The following is a 20,748-nucleotide window of genomic DNA, read 5'->3' as shown; positions in this document are numbered from 1 at the left end:
GAATGCCTCTTCTCCTCCAAAGGATTACAACTCCTCGCCAGCAAGGGAAGAAAACTGGACAGAGAATGAGTTTGACAAATTGACAGAAGTAGGCTTCAGAAGGTGGGTAATAACAAACTCCTCTGAACTAAAGGAACATGTTCTAACACAATGCAAGGAAGCTAAGAATGTTGAAAAAAGGTTGGACGAATTGCTAACTAGAATAACCAGTTTAGAGAAGAACATAAATGACCTGATGGAGCTGAAAAACACAGCACAAGAACTTCGTGAAACATACACAACTATCAATAGCCAAATCAATGAAGTAGAAGAAAGGATATCAGAGATTGAAGATCAACATAATGAAATAAAATGTGAAGACAAGATTAGAGAGAAAAGAATGAAAAGGAACAAACTTGGCCTCCAAGAAATATGGAACTATGTGAAAAGACCAAACCTACATGATTGGTGTACCTGAAAGTGACAGAGAGAATGGAACCAAGTTGGAAAACCCTCTTCAGGATATTACCCAGGAGAAATTCCCAAACCTAGCAAGGTAGGCCAATATTCAAATTCAGGAAACACAGAGAACACTACGAAGATACTCCTCGAGAAGAGCAACACCGAGACACATAATCGACATATTCACCAAGTTTGAAATGAAGAAAAAAAATGTTAAGGGCAGCCAGAGAGAAAGGTCGGGTTACCCACAAAGGGAAGCTCATCAGACTAACAGCAGATCTCTCTGCAGAAACCCTACAAGTCAGAAGAGAGTGGGGACCAATATTCAACATTCTTAAAGAAAAGAATTTTCAACCCAGAATTTCATATCCAGCCAAACTAAGCTTCATAAGCGAAGGAGAAATAAAATTCTTTACAGACAAGCAAATGCTGAGAGATTTTGTCACCACCAGGCCTGCCTTAAAAGAGCTCCTGAAGGAAGGACTAAATATGGAAAGGAAAAACTGGTACCAGCCACTGCAAAAACATGCCAATTGTAAAGACCACTGACACTATGAAGAAACTGCATCAACTAACAGGCAAAATAACCAGCTAGCATCATAATGACAGGATCAAATTCATACATAACAATATTAACCTTTACTGTAAATAGGGTAAATGCCCCAATTAAAAGACACAACTGGCAAATCAGATAAGAGTCAAGACCCATAGGTGTGCTGTATTCAGGAGACCCATCTCATGTGCAAAGACACACATAGGCTCAAAATAAAGGGATGGAGGAATATTTACCAAGCAAATGGAAAGCAAAAAAAAAAAAAAAAAAAAAAGCAGGGGTTGCAATACTAGTCTCTGATAAAACAGACTTTAAGCCAAAAAAGATCAAAAAAGACAAAGAAGGGCATTACATAATGGTAAAGGGATCAATGCAACAAGAAGGGCTAACTATCCTAAATATATATGCACCCGATACATGAGCACCCAGATTCATGAAGCAAGCCCTTAGAGACCTACAAAGAGACTTAGACTCCCACACAATAGTAGTGGGAGGCTTTAACACCCTGCTGTCAACATTAGACAGATCAATGAGACAGAAAGTGAACAAGGATATCCAGGAATTGAACTCAGTCCTGCACCAAGTGGACCTAATAGACATCTACAGAACACTCCACCCCAAATCAACAGAATATACATTCTTCTCAGCACCACATAGCACTTATTCCAAAACCGACCACATAGTTGGAAGTAAAGCACTCCTCAGGAAATGCAAAAGAATGCAAATCATAACAAACAGTCTGTCACACCACAGTGCAATCCAATTAGAACTCAGGATTAAGAAACTCACTCAAAACTGCACAGCTACATGGAAACTGAACAACCTTCTCCTGAATAAAACCACCTTCACCTGGGTAAATAACAAAATTAAGGCAGAAATAAATAAGTTCTTTGAAACCAATGAGAACAATGACACAATGTACCAGATCCCTGGGACACAGCTAAAGCAGTGTTTAAAGGGAAATTTATAGCACTAAATGTCCACAGGAGAAAGCGGGAAAGATCTAAAATCAACATTTTAACATCACAATTAAAAGAACTAGAGAAGCAAGAGCAAACACATTCAAACGCTAGTAGAAGGCAAGAAATAACTAAGATCAGAGCAGAACTGAAGGAGATAGAGACATGAAAAACCCTTCAAAAAAATCAATCACGAATGGCGAGTAGCGGCGGCGGCGGGAGGGAGAGGCGCAGGGGAGGTTTTCCTGGTTTCGGACCACTGGCGGGATGGTGAAATCCTCCCTGCAGCAGACCCTCAATAGCCACTGCTTCGCCAGAGAGAAGGAAGGGGATAAACCCAGCGCCACCATCCACGCCAGCCGCACCATGCCGCTTCTAAGCCTGCACAGCCCCCAGGGCAGCAGCAGTGAGAGTTCCAGGCTCTCCCTCCGCTGCTGTAGTAACCCAGGTCGGGGGCCTCTGTGGTGCTCCTGATGCCCCTCACCCACCCCTGAAAATCCCAGGTGGGGAGGGAATAGTCAGAGGGATCACAATCTTTCAGCTAACTTATTCTAGTCGGATGATTGGCTGAATGTAACAGAGGAAGTAATGTCCAACGACAAGATGAGGATTCTCAATCTCCAGTTCGGGCTCACAGACGCCAAACGCATTAACTGTGGAACAGTGCTGAGTGGCGGCAGCCTCTACATCGAGATCCCGGGCGGCGGCTGCCTGAGGGGAGCAAGGACAGCTTTGCAGTTCTCCTGGAATTCGCTGAGGAGCAGCTGCGAGCCAACCATGCCTTTCTTCATTTGCTTCCACAAGAAACCACCAGGACAGAGCTGCCTTGCTCTGAACCTTCAGCTTTTTGGGCTTTGAGGTTGTGAGACCAGGGCATCCCCTTGTCCCCAAGACACTGGACGCTTGCTTCACGGCCTACACGTTGGAGAGAGAGTCTTCGGGAGAGGAAGAGGAGTAGGGCCTCCTGGGGACTGGGCATCCGGCCCCTGGGGCCACCCCTTGTCAGCCTGGTGGGTGGAAACATAGACTCACTCATCTCACCTGGGTTTGTCCGCATGTTGTAATTGTGCAAATAAATGCTCACTCCAAATTTAAAAAAAAAAAAAATCAATTAATCCAGGAGCTGTGTTTTTGAAGATTAACAAAATAGATAGACTGCTCTCCAGACTAACAGAGAAGAAAAGAGAGAAGAATCAAATAGACACAATAAAAAAAATGATAAAGGGGGTATCACCACTGATCACACAGAAATGCAAACTACCATCATATAATGAACTATATAATACTAAAAACACCTCCTTGCAAATAAACTACAAAATCTAAAAGAAATGGATAAATTCGTAGACACATACACCCTCCCAAGACCAAACCATAAATAAGTCAAATCCCTGTATAGACCAATAACAAGTTCTGAATTGAGGCAGTAATAGCCTACCAACCAAAAACAGCTGAGGACCAGACAGATTCACAGCTGAATTCTATCAGCAGTACAAAGAGGAGCTGATATCATTACTTCTGAAACTATTCCAAATAATAGAAAAAGAGGCATTCCTACCTAACTTATTTTATGAGGCCAGCATCATCCTGATACCAAAGCCTGGCAGAGACACAACAAGAAAAGAAAATTTCAAGCCAATATCCCTGATGAACATCGATGTGAAAATCCACAATAAAATACCAGCAAACTGAATCCAGCAGCACAAGAAAAAGTTCAAGATCAAGTCGGCTTCATCCCTGGGATGCAAGGCTGGTTCAACATATACAAATCAATAAACATAATCCATCATATAAACAGAAACAATGACAAAAACTACACGATTATCTCAATAGATGCAGAAAAGGCCTTCAATAAAATTCTACAGCCCTTCATGCTAAAACCTCTCAATAAACTAAATATTGATGGGACATATCTCAAAATAATAAGAGCTATTTATGACAAATCCATAGCCAATATCATACTGAATGGGCAAAAGCTGGAAGCATTCCCTTTGAAAACTGGCACAAGACAAGGATGCCCTCTCTCACCACTCCTATTTAACATAGTATTGGAAGTTCTGGCCAGGTCCATCAGGCAAGAGAAAGAAATACAGGCTATTCAAATAGGAAGAGAGGAAGTCAAATTGTCTCCGTTTGCAGATGACATTATTGTATGTTTGGAAAACCCCATCGTTTCAGCCCAAAATCTCCTTAACCTGATAAGCAACTTCAGCAAAGTCTCAGGATACAAAATCAACATGCAAAAATAACAAGCATTACTATACAGCAATAGTATAAACAGAGCCAAATCATGAGTGAATTCCCATTCACAATTGCTACAAAGAGAATAAAATACCTCGGAATACAACTTACAAGGGATGTGAAGGACCTCTTCAAGGAGAACTACAAACCACCGCTCAAGGAAATAAGAGAGGACACAAACAAATGGAAAAACATTACATGCTCATGGACAGTAAGAATCAGTATTATGAAAATAGCCATACTGCCCAAAGTAATTTACCGATTCAATGCTATCCCCATCAAGTTACCATTGACTTTCTTCACAGAAATAGAAAAAACTTCTTTAAAGTTCATATGGAACAAAAAAAAACAGCCTGCATAGCCAAGACAATACAAAGCAAAAAGAACAAAGCTGGAGGCATCATGGTACCTGACTTCAAACTATACTACAAGGATACAGTAACCCAAATAGCATGGTACTGATAACAAAACAGATATATAGACCAATGGAACAGAATAAAGGACTCAGAAATAATGCTACACATCTACAACCACCTTATCTTTGACAAACATGACAAAAACAAGCAATGGGGAAAGGATTCCCTATTTAATAAATGGTGTTGGGAAAACTGGCTAGCCATATGCAGAAAACTGAAACTGTACCCCTTCCTTACACCTTATACAAAAATTAACTCAAGATGGATTAAAGACTTAAACATAAGACCTAAAACCATAAAAACCCTAGAAGAAAACCTAGGCAATACCATTCAGGACACAGGCATGGGCAAAGACTTCATGACTAAAACACCAAAAGCAATGGCAACAAAAGCCAAAATTGACAAATGGGGTCTAATTAAACTAAAGAGCTTCTGCACAGCAAGAGAAACTATCATCAGAGTGAACAGGCAACCTACAGAATGGGAGAAAACTTTTGCAATCTATCCACTGGACAAAGGGCTAATACCCAGAATCTACAAGGAACTTAAATTTACAAGAAAAAAACAACCCCATCAAAAAGTGGGCAAAGGATATGAACAGACACTTCTCTAAGAAGACATTTATGCAGCCAATAGACATATGAAAAAAAGCTCATCATCATTAGTATTAGAGAAATGAAAATCAAAACCACAATGAGATACCATCTCACACCAGTTAGAATGGTGATCATTAGAAAGTCAGGAAACAATAGATGCTGAAGAGGATGTGGAGAAATAGGAATTCTTTTACACTGTTGGTGGGAGTGTAAATTAGTTCAACCATTGTGGAAGACAATGTGGCAATTCCTCAAGGCTCTAGAACCAGAAATACCATTTGACCCAGTGATCCCATTATTATAAATTATTCTACTATAAAGACACATGCACATGTATGTTTACTGAGGCACTATTCACAATAACAAAGACTTGGAACCAACCCAAATGCCCATAAATCATAGACTGGAGAAAGAAAATGTGGCAGTTACATGCCACGTAATAGCATGCAGCTATAAAAAAGGATGAGTTCATGTCCTTTGCAGGGACAAGGATGAAGCTGGAAACCATCATTCTCAACAAACTAACACAGGAACAGAAAACCAAACACTGCATGTTATCACTCATAAGTGGAAGTTGAACAATGAGAACACATGGACACAGGGAGGGGAACATCACACACTGGGGCCTGTCGGGGGGTGGGCAGTTAGCGAGGGCATAGCATTAGGAGAAATACCTAATGTAGATGACAGGTTGATGGGTACAGCAAATCACCATGGCATGTGTATACCTGTGTAACAAACCTGCACTTTCTGCATATGTATCCCAGAACTTAAAGTATAATTTAAAAAATTAATTAAATACAAGTGAATACTAAGTAAAAGGAGTGGACTGCTGGACTGGAAGATTCAAATATATGACGTCTGCACAAACCACTTTAAATATAAACCCACGGATACATTGAAAGTAAAATATGAATAAAGTTATACCATGCAAATGCTAAGCATAAGAACACTGGTGTGGCTACATTAACCTCAGACAAAACAGACTTCAGGATATGAGGGACATTTCATAAAGGGAAAAGGTCATTATCAGGAAGACATAAAGTCCTAAATGTATACCCACAACATTGAAAATACATGAAGCAAAACTCAACAGAACCAAAGGAGAAATAGGCAAGGGGCAAAATGATAGATGAAATTATGAACACTATTTTCTCAGTAATTCATAGGAAAAATGGGGGAAAACAATAAGCATGCAGAAGATCTTAACAACACTATCAACCAACTAGACTATATTGACATTAATACAACATTACATCCAATGCAGAATACACAAGGTATGTAAGTACCTATGGACAGTTAACATAGACTATATACATACATACATTTTCATGTGTGTGTATACATATATAGCACTGATCAAGAGAAGCAAATTTCAAAACAATGATGGAAAGTCATTTTTAGCTATTTTTCCTAAAAATGGCAATAAAAATTACATCACCTAAAACCTTTTATTCATCTAATGTAAAAAAGGTCATTCCACAATCTATAAATGCTAAAGATATTTTCTGGAAACTATGACTCACATTATACAGGATGTCCCACAGAAATACTCAACATAATGCACTTATTATAGCAATGTATTAATAAGCCAAATTAATCAGCTACCAAATTGTGCTATATTTCAGCTTCAGTAGAGACAAAGTTCATAAAAGTACGTCGGAATACTATTAGCTTGTAATACTATTTCTCATTAAAATCTATTTTTGAGACAGACTTGAAATGTAGCAAAAAATACTACATATACAAAATAAATATTCAAAGGGAAATATATAACCATGTCTTCTACATAAATATTTTGAAATAAATTATGTTCAATGTGACTCATGTTTTCTGAGAATACAATCCAAGATTACTATTTATTATGTACAAATATAGCACAATTATGTACAAATATTGCACAACAGAACATACTGTACATTTATTTTTGCAAATACCCCATTTAAAAAAATCAATACATGGAATGCCATGAGGCCTGAAGGCCCATCATCGTCCAAGAAGCTATCAGCAGTATGGCCATAGCTGTGTTTTCCATAGTCACTGACTGAAACATAAACTCCTCTTGTCTTCTATACCTTTAATCACTACAGCAATATGCTGTGCTGCTTCTTTACCCAACCCCAAATTCCTCCTGTCCTTCATAACCCCTGTTAGTTCTCTGCAATTCCTAGTCAATGATATAAAAACTCCCAAATAACATCCATCCTCCCAAGTCACTGAAAGGGATCTGGCCCTAAATTTCCTATCTTATGCAAATTCTGATTCTCCCCCAAGCCACATCTTCTATGAAACAGAAGCTGCATTTTCTGCCATACTTCAAGTACTTCAGTGGTTAGACAAATAAATTAATATTCTCTTCATTTCCCCATACGTTTTTGGAAGACATAGAAGAGCCATTGAATATCCACCCCCACAGACCTTTGATTCTCTCATCTTCTATGTCTTTCTCCAAAACACTTGCCACCTATTTCAATGGCCATATCCTTATCGCACAAACTACTCCATCCACAAACTACTCTGAAATCGCTAATTTCCTATCTCCAGTCTCAACATTTCTCCTGAAAACTAGATAAATTTCTCCAACTAATCTTCAGTATTTTCACCTGGATATTTCATGCCTACCTGAAACTCAACAATTTAAACTGGTCACCCTTCCCACGAGGAGTGCAGTAGGCTTAAGCAGATTCCAGCTGAGAAGCTGTAAGAATCTGCGTGTTCTAGGGTTGGGACGCTAGGCCCCAGTGGCCTGGATTTTCTAGTGGGATCTTATGATCCATGGGTTGCACAGTTCTGTGGAAAAAGCAGCTTCCCCTTCTGGGTAGCAGTGCTCATTCACTGCGTCCCTTGCTGCGGGGAGGGGGTTCTCCTTTCCCGTGTAGCTCTCAGGTGGGCCACGCACTACACTATTCTTCCTTCTGTCCATGGGTCACCACAGCCTTCTAGTCAAGTTTGATGAGAGAACCTGGATACCTTGGTTGCCAGTGAAGGATTCACACGCTTATTATGTTTTTTTGGGACGGGAGCCTCTGAGCCCCGCTGTATGTAGTCAGCCATCTTGGCCGCATCACTCCTATTATTTTTACGTCCTTTCCTTTTCTTAATGAATTGGATTGAAACATCAGAATACAGTTACTTAATATAGAACCTTACATGTTTCTGACTATAACAGGTATGCCTAGAGCATTTCCCCATTATAGTGTTTATAATCTGCATTTTATTAGGAATTTTTAAAAAGAAATTATACCTTTGCTATATCTTTCAAGATAACATTCTTTTGTCTACTTACTGATGTGATGAATGATATTAGTAGATCTGTTATTATGGATCCATAATTTCCATCCTAAAATAAATCTTACTCAGTATATTATTTTACTATATAGTATCAGTCAAATTTCTCCATATTTTCTCTTTTAGTTTATGTCTTTTCTGCCTTGCTTGTGAAAGTACTGCCCATCCCAAGATTTTAAAAAGCTAAAAACTTCCACAAATGACATAATAAACATTGTAACAAAAAATATATTTTCAGACTAGGAAAATATATAACATATCAATAGACAAAGGATCAAAATCTCTCATATACCACTTCAATAATAAAAACCAAACTAAAAAAGGAAAAAGATTATAAACAGGAAATTCACAGAAGAATACACATGCTATATAAATAGAAAAACCAATTGTTTTTCCTTTTCATTCACACTCAACACAGAATACTTCACCTCTGGTTATCAAAATGTGGGAGGGTTCCCACTTCCCACACTGACAAGTTTAACACCAGCTGGTTATCCTACAGTTTAATCCAATCCTGATAATATATCCCTGGAGTTAGCATCAAATCCCATGTGTTAAGGGCTCAATCCCTCAAGATTGCCTCCACTTCAGATATCAATCAAAAGCCTAGATTGTGACCAGTGCTTCTGTCTGACCAGCTATATATTGCCAGGGTGGGGAGTGGTGGGAACATGACCCTCTCCTCAGGTTTAATTTGCTAGAGCAACTCACATAACTCAGGGAAACACATTTACAAGTTGATTAATAAAGAATATAATAAAAGACACAGATGAAGAGCTACACAAGGCAAAGTATTTGGGAAGGGGTGTGAAGCTTCCATGCCCTCTTGGGGGCAGGCCACCCTCCCAACACCACATTTCCTATACCCTAGAAGCTCTCTGAACCCTGCAGCTTTGGGATTTTTATAAAGGCTTCATCACATAGTCATTGAGATTATTAACTTAATCTCTAGCCCCTTCCCCCTTCCTACAAGAAAGGAGTTAGAACCGAAAGTTCCAAGTTTCTAATCATGGCTTAGTCTTTCTGGGAGCCAGTCTCTATCCAGGAGCCCACCAAGAGTCATTTTATTAGAACAAAGAGAGTCCTATCACCTAAGAGGTTCCAAGGAATTAGCAGCTCTTTGTCAGAAGCCAGGATAAAAGCTCAGTTATTAGAACCAGAAATACATGTAGAACCCCTATCACTCAAGAAATTAAAAAGGTTTTAGGAGCTGTGTGCCAAAAACTAGGAGTAAAGATCTATATCTATCTCTTATTATTTCTCACACATACTCATACACAAGCATGTGTATTACTAATTTGAAGAAAAAATAAGATGATAACCCACATACCATGTTAGTCATTCACTCTCACACACTGTTGGAGAAACAGGTGTAGCATTCACTCTCACACACTGTTGGAGGAACTATACATTCATATTATCTTTTGGGAGGTTATTTTTGCATCTTTAACCAAACATTTCACTCTAAACCTTCAAAAATTATAAATTCCCCTCTGAAGAACTTCTCCTACAGATTACTGATGTTCCCATAGAATGTACCTCTTCACTACAGCACTGTTAACTAGCGCAACATCGGAACCAACCTAAATATTTACAAATGAAGAATGGCTTAATAAATTAACACTGTAATACCATGCAGCTATTTGAAAAAGAGAGATTTAAACATAATGGCCTAGAAAGAGTTCCATGATGAAGTGAAAAAAAACTGAATAAAACTTTTGTCATGTAAATATATAAGTAAGATCTAAAATGATTTGCACCACGCTGTTAAAAGTAGTTATCACTGGAGATGAGCCTGGAAGAGCTTAGGGTTGAATTTTGAACTTTTACTTTACATATATATCTTTTTTTAGTAAGGATATGGATGATTTTTAAATTTTCTCTTGGATTTTGTTTTTTTAATTCTTTTAAATAATTTGGTGTCTTTAATTTGCTAAAGATTTATGTAAGATTTCTATATGTCTAGTCTTAAGTGAGATCAGTCTGTAGGGTTTTGTGGGGGAGGTGGTGTATCTTTGTCCTGTTTAAATACCAAAGTTACACCTTGAAAAAATGAATTGATAGTTTTGTTTTCTGTTCCATCAAAGTCTGAACAAAATAAGAATCATTTCATTTTCACAAGGCCTCTTAGAACCTAACTGTAGTTATCTGCATGTTGCATCTTTTGCAAGGGTAGTTCTTGAACAACTTTTCTACTTCTTCCATAGGCTGTTAGTCTGATATCCAGACTCCCTTCTGTAAATAAGTTCAGCTTTCATAACTGTATAAACTTATTTTTCAGAGAAGTTTTACTTACTCTACTGTTCATGTCTTCAATTTCCTTTGCTCGCTGAATTCTCCTCATTTCTAAGACCTGCTCCCTTTTCTTTTGCAACCATGCTTTAAATACTATGTCATTCTCTCTCTTTTTTTCTTTCTCTTCTTCTATTTTTCGTTGCTCTTCCTAGTAAAAGAATATGAAAAGACATTACTAAAAGATTAATAAAATTGTATGAATTATCAGAGTAGAGAGATATATTTTGAGATCTGAAATTAGGATTCCCTGATCCTAAAATTTTCCATCAGAAAACTGGTCCTTCTACGCCAGACGCAGTGGCTCCTGCCTGTAATCCCAGCACTTTGTGGGGCGAGGCAGGCGGATCACTTGAGGTCAGGAGTTTGAGACAAGCCTGGCCCACATGGTGAAACCCCGTTTCTACCCAAAATACAAACATTAGCTGGGCTAATTTAACAAGTTTATAGTTAAATTTTCTTCAAATAATGGAATTCTAAGTGTTTTCCTTACATTTTGACAATAAAGCAAGACTTTCTAATTCCTTTTGATTGAACAGAAAGAAGAGAGGAAAGGAAAAATTCTACCAAACAGTGTAAAATATATTTGAGAATATCTATATACTATTTTCTGAGCCCTAAAGTAGCCTATATTATAGAAAATATAAATGAATTTATTAAAGATTAAATTTTACATTTTTTATACATTTCCATTTCACACAAAGGACTTTGGATACTTTGCATGAATACAGTATGACAAAAGATGATTATCTTTCCAAGGGGAACATTCAGGTATATTACACAGAAGCTAACAGCCAAAGCACTGATCGCTAACGGAGTTGCCAAAGAGAACACTGAAATGATGCACTTAGGTTAGAAAGACAGAGTATAGCAACCCAACCCAGAAAATGTGGGCATAAAAAACCAAAGCCTTCCCCTGAAACCAACTAAAACATGTTAAAAGTCTTAGTACTTGAAGACCATGTCTTGAGCCAACTTAGTTATAGGATATCGACACAATAAAAGTGTATTTCAGAACAAAGAGTATGACATTCAGAAAAGAGAATCAAAATGAAAACAGAATTATCCATCCCTCACACTAGTTAAAGACTAACATCAGTTCATTAATAAAAACGCAGTGACAACTATATAAAATCACCGGTATAACTTTTGTAAAAATATACACACACACCTACACATTTGTGTACAGCAAACATATTGATGTCATTCTCAAAAAATTAGTTTGTATTGTCACCAAATTCTTATACTTTTAAGGGTTGTTTTATACCTGAATCAAGTGAACTTAGTTTGACTATTAAAGCTATTAGTGACCAAGTGAGCGAAGCTCTATAAGCATGCACCCTTTTAGGTTCTTATCTGAGTGTGCTAGAGGTTACACGTTCTTACAAAGTCATTTTTCACCTTTTTTTTTTTTTTTTTTTTGCTAATGCCAATTCCTGATTTAAATGCCAGAGATTTCCCTGATAATTTCCCATATAAAGTAGATAACACACCATTTCTCAAGGGTACCAGAGAACTGGAAATTTTTATTCCAGTTTGCTACTAACAAATACAGATATACTTTGGTAAAGTTATTTAAACTTTCCAAGATTTTCGTATCTGCAAAATGATCTGCAAGGTCACTTCTAGTATATTATTTGCTGAACTTTGTATTTAGAATTAGACATTTTGTATGGCTCAGCTTAATACCATTAGGTTTCCAGTAAAACAAAGAATTGGAGCACTGATATAAGTAATTCCGAGAAAACTCACCAGTTTAAGTCCTGGAATTCTCAATTATAAGATACATAGAGTTTCACATAAGAACAAATATGAAAAACAAAAAAAATTATTTCTAGAAGGCATTTTGGAGACCTTTCATTAAGAATGTTAGGCTATATTCTTAATCTGAAACTAAAATCCTGGAAGTAAAAGAACTGAAGGCATAGAACATAATATGAAACACATGCAAGTAAAAGAATTACAGTCCAAGTCTTCCTGTTGCCTCTTAAACCTCTACACTTTGTGCCTTCATTTTTCCATCTGACATTTTATTTTTACCTATCATATCAAGATTACTTTCAGCAGTCACTTAACATCTCGTGAGTCTCACCTTTAAAATGAAAGGATCAGATGAAGTCATCACTGAGTTCTCCGCTAACACAGATAAGTCTACTATTCTTTGTGATCCTTACAAGGACCAAAGTAATCACCGTGTTCACTCCATAAATACACATTCTTAATACTTAATCAATCTAACAATAGATAAAGAAATCAAAAGAAGTCTCCAATGGTTTGAACAACTGTTTTAATTCCCATTGCATTTATAGAACAGTAAAACATGCTCTACTTTTAATATAGTGCCCACTTAGGTTCTCACCTCTCTTTTCAGCTTTTCTCTCTTTTGTTCTAGCTGTTTTTGTAGTTCTTTCTGTCGAGGGGAAAGACAGTATGTTGAAGTCACTGGTGAGATACGTGCAGACTGTGTCCTGTGATTATATTTCCCATTTCCTTTACTTCGATCTGAGTTGGCAGCAGAGCTTGGACAAGTCTTGCGGTTGAGTGGTGGCTGAGGGATATAAACCAGTGGCTCTCCTGTTGATGAGTGAGTGACAGCATGAATCTTTGCTGCAGAATCTTCTTTCTTGGTGCCACTGACAGAGGAGTTGGAAGATCTGAGTAACAAGTGCTGAGGGTCATTTTCTGTACTATTTGCATTATTAATGGGAGGCAAAAACCCCTGACTCGCAATGTCTTGTAAATTCAGAAGTTCAAATTTTCCATCTCTTTCTACCAGTATTGTCCTATCCTTGTTTTCTTCACAACTTGCATTAGTAAGTGACAGGAGTACATTTTCTTGTCCAAAATCATTGGAAATACATAACTGTGACAGTTTCCCAAACATATTCCTTTCGTTTTCAAAATAATTTTTAGACGTATTAGTGTCTTCTAGTGGAGGAACTTCCAAATCAACTAATTTGTCTTTGAACTTAAGTTTTCGCTCCCTTTTATCATTCACGGGTTCTTGATTCTGTAGAAGCTTGTTAGCTTGTACAATTTTCTCCATAATATATCTCCTTACTTCCTCATCCTCTTCCTCCTCCAAGTCTTTCTGGCTTTCTAGTTCGGATTCCTGGAAAGAGTTTTCGCTATCTGAATCTGATATGGGATCCAAAGGTTGAATACCTGGTACAGAAATTATGTCATTTCTTCTTGGTGAGACCTCATCCTGCAGAGACTTGTCAGGATCAGAATGCTGTTTGGTGTGCTCTATTACTGTTTCATTCTCTTTTAAGTCTTGGTTAATATTCTCTTCCTTCTCACAAGCCATCTAAAAACAAGATATTTTTCAGTCAAAATTGAGATTCTTCATTTATCAGTAGACATACAAAATGGGATTTTCCTGTTCATGTAATTTATTTTATGAATGGGAAAATTTAAGTGTTTATTGCTCATAATTTGCTCATAACATTCTAATTCATACTTATGAGTATTCAAGGGAAATACATGTGACAGGAATGCAGGAAAAATTCAACTTTAAATTTGAATTTGATGTTGATTTTTAAACATTTTTATGCTAATGTATCTAACTACAAATAACAATATTAGCATTCCTTTCCCTATAAAATTTTCCTCTCTTTACATTTTCAGAAAAACAATTTTCAAAAATGTTTCCTCCTTGTAATATCTGCATTCTTCAATCAAACATCTTTCTCCCCAGACCATTTCAAGGACGAATTATTTGGTCAAATCCTAATCACTTGAGGTTCTTTTAATCTTTTCAGACTATTATTGTCATTATAATCTGCAGGACCTATCTACATTCCAGGTCAATTTTTACCTTTAGATCAGATTTTCCTTCTTCAACTATACTCAGAAATTCCAGTAATCCATGCTAACCACCATCAGATAACTTGGCATTACATTAAAAATAATTAATTCCACATGAACCATAAACCAGTATCAGTGCAGCAAAAAACTCCACTCCACTTCTGCTATATCTAAGTAAAAGCTTATATATCTATAAATATATAGTATATAAATGTATATAATATAAATATACATAAATATATAATAGATACAATATATAAAGGTATATAATATAAATATTATATATACATTTTTTTCTCTTTGTCAAAGTTCTCTCCCTCCTAAAGCAGTCCTGTGGGAGTTACTACACGCTGCTCTCCTCAACCCCTTAAAACCACTTTCCTCCTTCCCTTGCTCATAGGTCATCCTGTACGGCAGTGAAGGTCATCTTGTCTGATAGTCAGATGTCCAACAAGCAAATAAACCTAGCCCATTAAAATGACTGCCAATTAACTGTGATTTAACTAAGATCTCTGTATCACAATTGTTCATTTTAGCCTCTCTAGTTCATTTTTTTATTTTTCCAGTATCATGAGGATGGCAGATCTCTGGTTCATTCTTATAGTCTCTGTTTCTAAACTCTCCTTTGGCTTTTATTTCTTTTGTTTGAAAACCCACTTTTCACAAATAAATCTTCCCTGACCCTCTTACGTGTCTCTAGCTCAGTCATACCCTTTTCTCAAAAGCTTCAAAAGAAGAGGTTATTACAATCATCCACTGGAATGTGTAAGATTCATAACAGCACTTTTATTTTATCCCAGCTATATATATCCCTAGCACCTAGAACAGCCTCTGATATATGATAGGTGATCATTAATACTTGCTGAATTAGAAAATGAAACAATAAATCATTCCTATTACCTCTCTAATTCTATCACACTGTGCTTTGGATCTCACACCCTTCCAGTCTTGAGAAACTGGTTCAACCTTACCATTCTGGGTATCTGCCTCTACTCATTCTGCTTATTTTTCTGTTAGGATGCATAAAACTCCCATTTAAAAGCCATCTTAGAAAAATCTTTACTTTTGACTCTGTTTCCATCTTCAAATATTGTGTATCCCATTTGTCTTTTCTATTATATTCAAAGCAAAATGGAACTAAGAAATCTGTAATATAAAACCTGCATTTCCTCACAGTCTTTTCCTTAATACCTTTAAAACTGGCTTCTGCTATAATAACTCTGATCATTATCCCTCTGAAGTCACCTATTTATATCCCAGTGCTATTCCTTGTCCTACTTATTGATACTAACTTACATATACACATATATATAAACACATACATATGCATATATACATATATATGTTTCATAGAAATACATATACACATTATACATATGTAAAGAGAAAGAAATAACCTATCTTGATGCAGGAACTGGTTAATTTTCCTGGAGTTCCTTTTTACATCTCTGATAAATAGTATATGACCATGCTTAATGGATCCACTTTTCCTAGAAGTATTCCTGTGACTCAGACTTTGACCCTTTACTTTTTTCTCTATATTCACTGCCAAGAAGACCTAATTCAGTCTTAAAGTTTTAAATATTAGCTAAAAGGTCATGTGTTTAGAGGATTTGCTTTATTTTTCATTTATTTTAATGGCATAACCACATGCTTTTACCCAAGTTCACAAAAAGTAGGAATTAACTGTATTTTTTACTTTCAATGCAATAAATCATGATTTTACTATTTATTTATATTATTTAAATTATAATTTTATAATGGTCATTTTAGTTTTATTAAATGCTAGTGTAATAACTGTTCTCTCACTAATACTTGCTGAATTAGAAAATGAAACAATAAATCATCTGCCTATGCCTTAGGATACAACATTTAAGCAACCTATGCCTCATTTTTCTTATCTTTAAGATGAGGATAATAGTAATTTACCCAATGTAGATCAAAGAAATTTTGTGATGTTTAGATGAGACAATAATGTGAAAACCTTAAAGAATTGCAAAGCACTTTGTAATATAATTATTATGAATGCTGTTGGCAACATATACCTCTATTATGCTGGCATCACTTTTTTCATTTTCATTAATTAACCACTCCAAGTCCTTTTCAAAGTCATCTTCGTATTCTTCACTTTTTTTTGAATCAGTATCTTTAATTTCATTCATTTTCTGTTTGTGAAGGAAATATGCTATAAGATTTCAAAAGATAAGGTATATGTTATGCCCACTCTAGAGGAGGAATGGCATATGGAGATTAATGCTATAGGTAAGCTAAGTAACACAGAGAAACACAAAATGGAATGTTCAAAATGAACATGCACTTGACTACACCATAAAAGAGAGATTTGCAATGGCAAGACATTTCCATAGGTAAACATTCCTAAAAACTCTCCCACCTTCCCCCGATTTCCCAAATAATTATTGATGTTGGTTCCTTTTCCCTCTCAAGATAAATTTTCAGTACACTTTAGGTATGCTGAATTAATAAATAATCCACAAGCTGTTTTAGTCATTAGCTTCACTTTGTTCTCCCCAAACCTTTGGCCAGACTAAGTTATTACTGAATAATAATGGTTAATTATTCAACTTAATTATTATTGAAAAATAACTGTTACTGTTCAACTGTATAATTATTATTTTTTTCTAAACTATTCCTTGGACTATAATTCCTTCCCGATATTTATTTATTTTAAACTAAAAATACAAAGCAGATTTGCTAAAGAACTCAAAAGTAAGCCCTTCAATAATTTCTAAATCAGGTTGAGCACAAATTTTGAAGTGATCTGGAGAAACCAAATCAACACTTCAGAGTGAGTTTCACTTCCTAACTGCAAGACAAGCTAAATTGCTTAAGCTGTTAAGTCTAACTACCCACCAATTAAAAGCAAGGGCACTATGAATGACACAGAATAAACTAAAACTCACTGTAATCCAAAATACTTACAGTAAAAATAGCACTTTTCAGTCACAATGCCTTGGAATAATCAGTTTTCCTTTCAGAGCAGGGATCTTGAAATTTATTATTTTAAGATGTTTGAGTTATATAAATACATATCTTTGGAACTCTTCAGTGCTTTCCCTTATTTTATGATAAACATAGTTCTGAACTCATAAATAAATGGTTGCCTGAAGACTTTAGTAGATATGTTTTATTGTTTACAGAGAATCCCACCCACAAGAAAACTAAATTTTAAAATGAAAACATAAGATCTGTATAATAAATTAAAAACACAGTAATTAAAAACTTAACAGGTTAGGGATCTTTAAGTCATACTATTATGCCATAATTCAAAGGGAAAAAAAAGGTCATAGTTAAGGTAACTCTGAGAAGTAAATTAAGTCGCATCAAATCTGAAGTGCGATTCTTTTCCTGTAACTTTAGAAGAAAAAAAAAAAAACCCCATGACTGGTTCTCAAGTAAACAAAGAACATAAATTACAAACTCTGGTTATCAAATCCCTTAAGCCTTTTTCAAATGCGTCACAGGATATTCAACCCCTTCAATTCTTCTAATCTTCATCTCCAGGGTACTAGCCGTATGGTACACAGTCAACAAGCTAGAACAAAAATACATCTTACACAAACAAAATCACTTAACACTTCCTACTTTATGCTTGTGAGTTTCACACATTTAAATTTCAACATTTATCATCAGTAAAAATCTAGGTAAGTGGCTTAAACCAACTCTACCCTCTTAATAGGGAACCGTAGAAAGAGACGGAAATCAGTTCCTTCCTCCCTGTCTGGTAAATCCCATGTGGATAGGTGAACTGCTGATCTTTCAGTAGGAGTCTTAAACCAAGTCCATATGTATACATAATTTTCATAACTTTCTTCCAGAATTCAGGATGTTCAAAAATAGTTTAATCTAAATAATGGAGTCCCGTCTTACGGCGTTTTAAACATATGCTTGCTTAAAAATCTAAGAACTGAAAGCATGTCAAAGAGAATGCCTTTTAATATAAAATAAGTACTTAAGCAAAAACTAATCCATAACATCATGAAACCATCTGGCCCATTATTCCTGTGTATCCTGCCAAGACTGTGATCCTATAAGTTTTTAAAAAATCATAACCTGTCACAAAGTATAATGACAAATATTTTATGATAATTTTAATCTGTATTCAGGATCCCAAGGTACCACCAACGAAATGAGTATCATTGCCTCTTAATGGAAGCTACAATTTCGGTAGTGACTTTTTCTCCCAGGGACAAAATAATTACTTTCCACGTTCAAGAACTTTGACAGGGGAAAGAATATGACAAAAACTTAGTCTAAGCTACCCTGAGAGAGTTTCCTTCATACGTAGAGAAGCAAGGTGTTACCAGACTTCCCCACCAATGCCAGACTCGGTGGACCTCGGACTCCAGAGGATAAGACGCCACCAGAAAGCTTCTTCCCTCACGACCTACCTTCCCTCCCAGCTCTACCAGACGTTTATACCTTTACCCTCTATCCCACCATTAATATCTCCGCATCGTCCTTCCCTTCTCTCCCTCTATATCCCTCCTGCCTGTGTAAAACGCGGCGGCTGGGGTCACAGAGATGGCCAGGGGAGTTCTCCTCTCCTCCTCTTTCTAAGCTCTTCACATTCAGGCAAAGGAGACCCCGTCACCCGCCTCCGCTGCAGCCAGGACCACACTGCCATGGCAACAGCGTGCCTCTGCGTCCTCCATCCGGGCCTCTCTAGGAGAGCGACAAAAACCCGCGCAGGCGCACGCGCTATCCCCAGAACACCTACCCCTCCCGGCACCCATCCCGGTGCTTGCAAAAGTCCGGTCAAGCTGAGGTTTCTAAGGGGACGACCAAGGAATCCACGCATCACTAACGTTATTGGAGACTCGCGAAGTGCCGCTGTGTTGGTTGTGAAATTTCCCTCTTGTAGCTATCTCTCGTCAGATTTAGAATTCCTTAGGACAACTTTTTTTTTTTTTTCTATGTTACTTTTTGTCTTTTTTATTATTATTATTATTATTATTATACTCTAAGTTGTAGGGTACATGTGCATAACGTGCAGGTTTGTTACATATGTATACTTGTGCCATGTTGGTGTGCTGCACCCATCAACTCATCATTTACATCAGGTATAACTCCCAATGCAATCCCTCCCCTTTCCCCCCTCCCCATGATAGGCCCCGGTGTGTGATGTTCACCTTCCTGAGTCCAAGTGATCTCATTGTTCAGTTCCCACCTATGAGTGAGAACATATGGTGTTTGGTTTTCTGTTCTTGTGATAGTTTGCTAAGAATGATGGTTTCCAGCTGCATCCATGTCCCTACAAAGGACACAAACTCATCCTTTTTTATGGCTGCATAGTATTCCATGGTGTATATGTGCCACATTTTCTTAATCCAGTCTGTCACTGATGGACATTTGGGTTGATTCCAAGTCTTTGCTATTGTGAATAGTGCTGCAATAAACATACGTGTGCATGTGTCTTTATAGCAGCATAATTTATAATCCTTTGGGTATATACCCAGTAATGGGATGGCTGGGTCATATGGTACATCTAGTTCTAGATCCTTGAGGAATCGCCATACTGTTTTCCATAATGGTTGAACTAGTTTACAATCCCACCAACAGTGTAAAAGTGTTCCTATTTCTCCACATCCTCTCCAGCACCTGTTGTTTCCTGACTTTTTAATGATTGCCATTCTAACTGGTGTGAGATGGTATCTCATTGTGGTTTTGATTTGCATTTCTCTGATGGCCAGTGATGATGAGCATTTTTTCATGTGTCTGTTGGCTGCACAAATGTCTTCTTTTGAGAAGTGTCTGTTCATATCCTTTGCCCACTTTCTGATGGGGTTGTTTGTTTTTTTTTCTTGTAAATTTGTTTGAGTTCTTTGTAGGTTCTGGATGTTAGCCCTTTGTCAGATGAGTAGATTGCAAAAATTTTCTCCCATTCTGTAGGTTGCCTGTTCACTCTGATGGTAGTTTCTTTTGCTGTGCAGAAGCTCTTTAGTTTAATGAGATCCCATTTGTCAATTTTGGCTTTTGCTGCCGTTGCTTTTGGTGTTTTAGACATGAAGTCTTTGCCCATGCCTATGTCCTGAATGGTACTACCTAGGTTTTCCTCTAGGATTTTTATGGTATTAGGTTGAACATTTAAGTCTCTAATCCATCTTGAATTAATTTTCGTATAAGGAGTAAGGAAA

At 36.9% G+C, this 20,748-nt stretch overlaps 1 protein-coding gene and 1 pseudogene across 4 annotated transcripts in view; one reads left to right on the top strand and one right to left on the bottom strand.

Annotated features, from left to right (window-relative positions):
* The window catches only part of CCDC181 (coiled-coil domain containing 181), a 74,599-nt gene that overhangs the window by 14,149 nt on the left and 39,702 nt on the right, over positions 1–20,748 (bottom strand). For 2 of the 4 annotated variants that reach the window (XM_025363317.1, XM_025363338.1), the window contains exons 1-4: positions 19,104–19,286; positions 16,639–16,778; positions 13,143–14,093; positions 10,788–10,934 (exon numbers count right to left, since the gene is read on the bottom strand). In XM_025363317.1, coding sequence (XP_025219102.1) covers positions 10,788–10,934; positions 13,143–14,093; positions 16,639–16,755 — 1,215 coding nt within the window. In that variant the 5' untranslated portion in view covers positions 16,756–16,778; positions 19,104–19,286. Of the gene's footprint in view, positions 1–10,787; positions 10,935–13,142; positions 14,094–16,638; positions 16,779–19,103; positions 19,287–20,748 lie in introns of those variants that run through there. The other 2 variants (XM_025363327.1, XM_025363345.1) reach the window with 1 other exon arrangement.
* Positions 2,221–2,911, top strand: LOC112610095 (annotated as a pseudogene).

The sequence above is a fragment of the Theropithecus gelada genome, chromosome 1, assembly GCF_003255815.1.
Source record: "Theropithecus gelada isolate Dixy chromosome 1, Tgel_1.0, whole genome shotgun sequence".
In the NCBI taxonomy this organism is placed as follows: domain Eukaryota; kingdom Metazoa; phylum Chordata; class Mammalia; order Primates; family Cercopithecidae; genus Theropithecus; species Theropithecus gelada.
The sequence above is the reverse complement of the archived record's forward strand: the minus strand, read 5'-3'. Positions and strand labels throughout refer to the sequence as shown.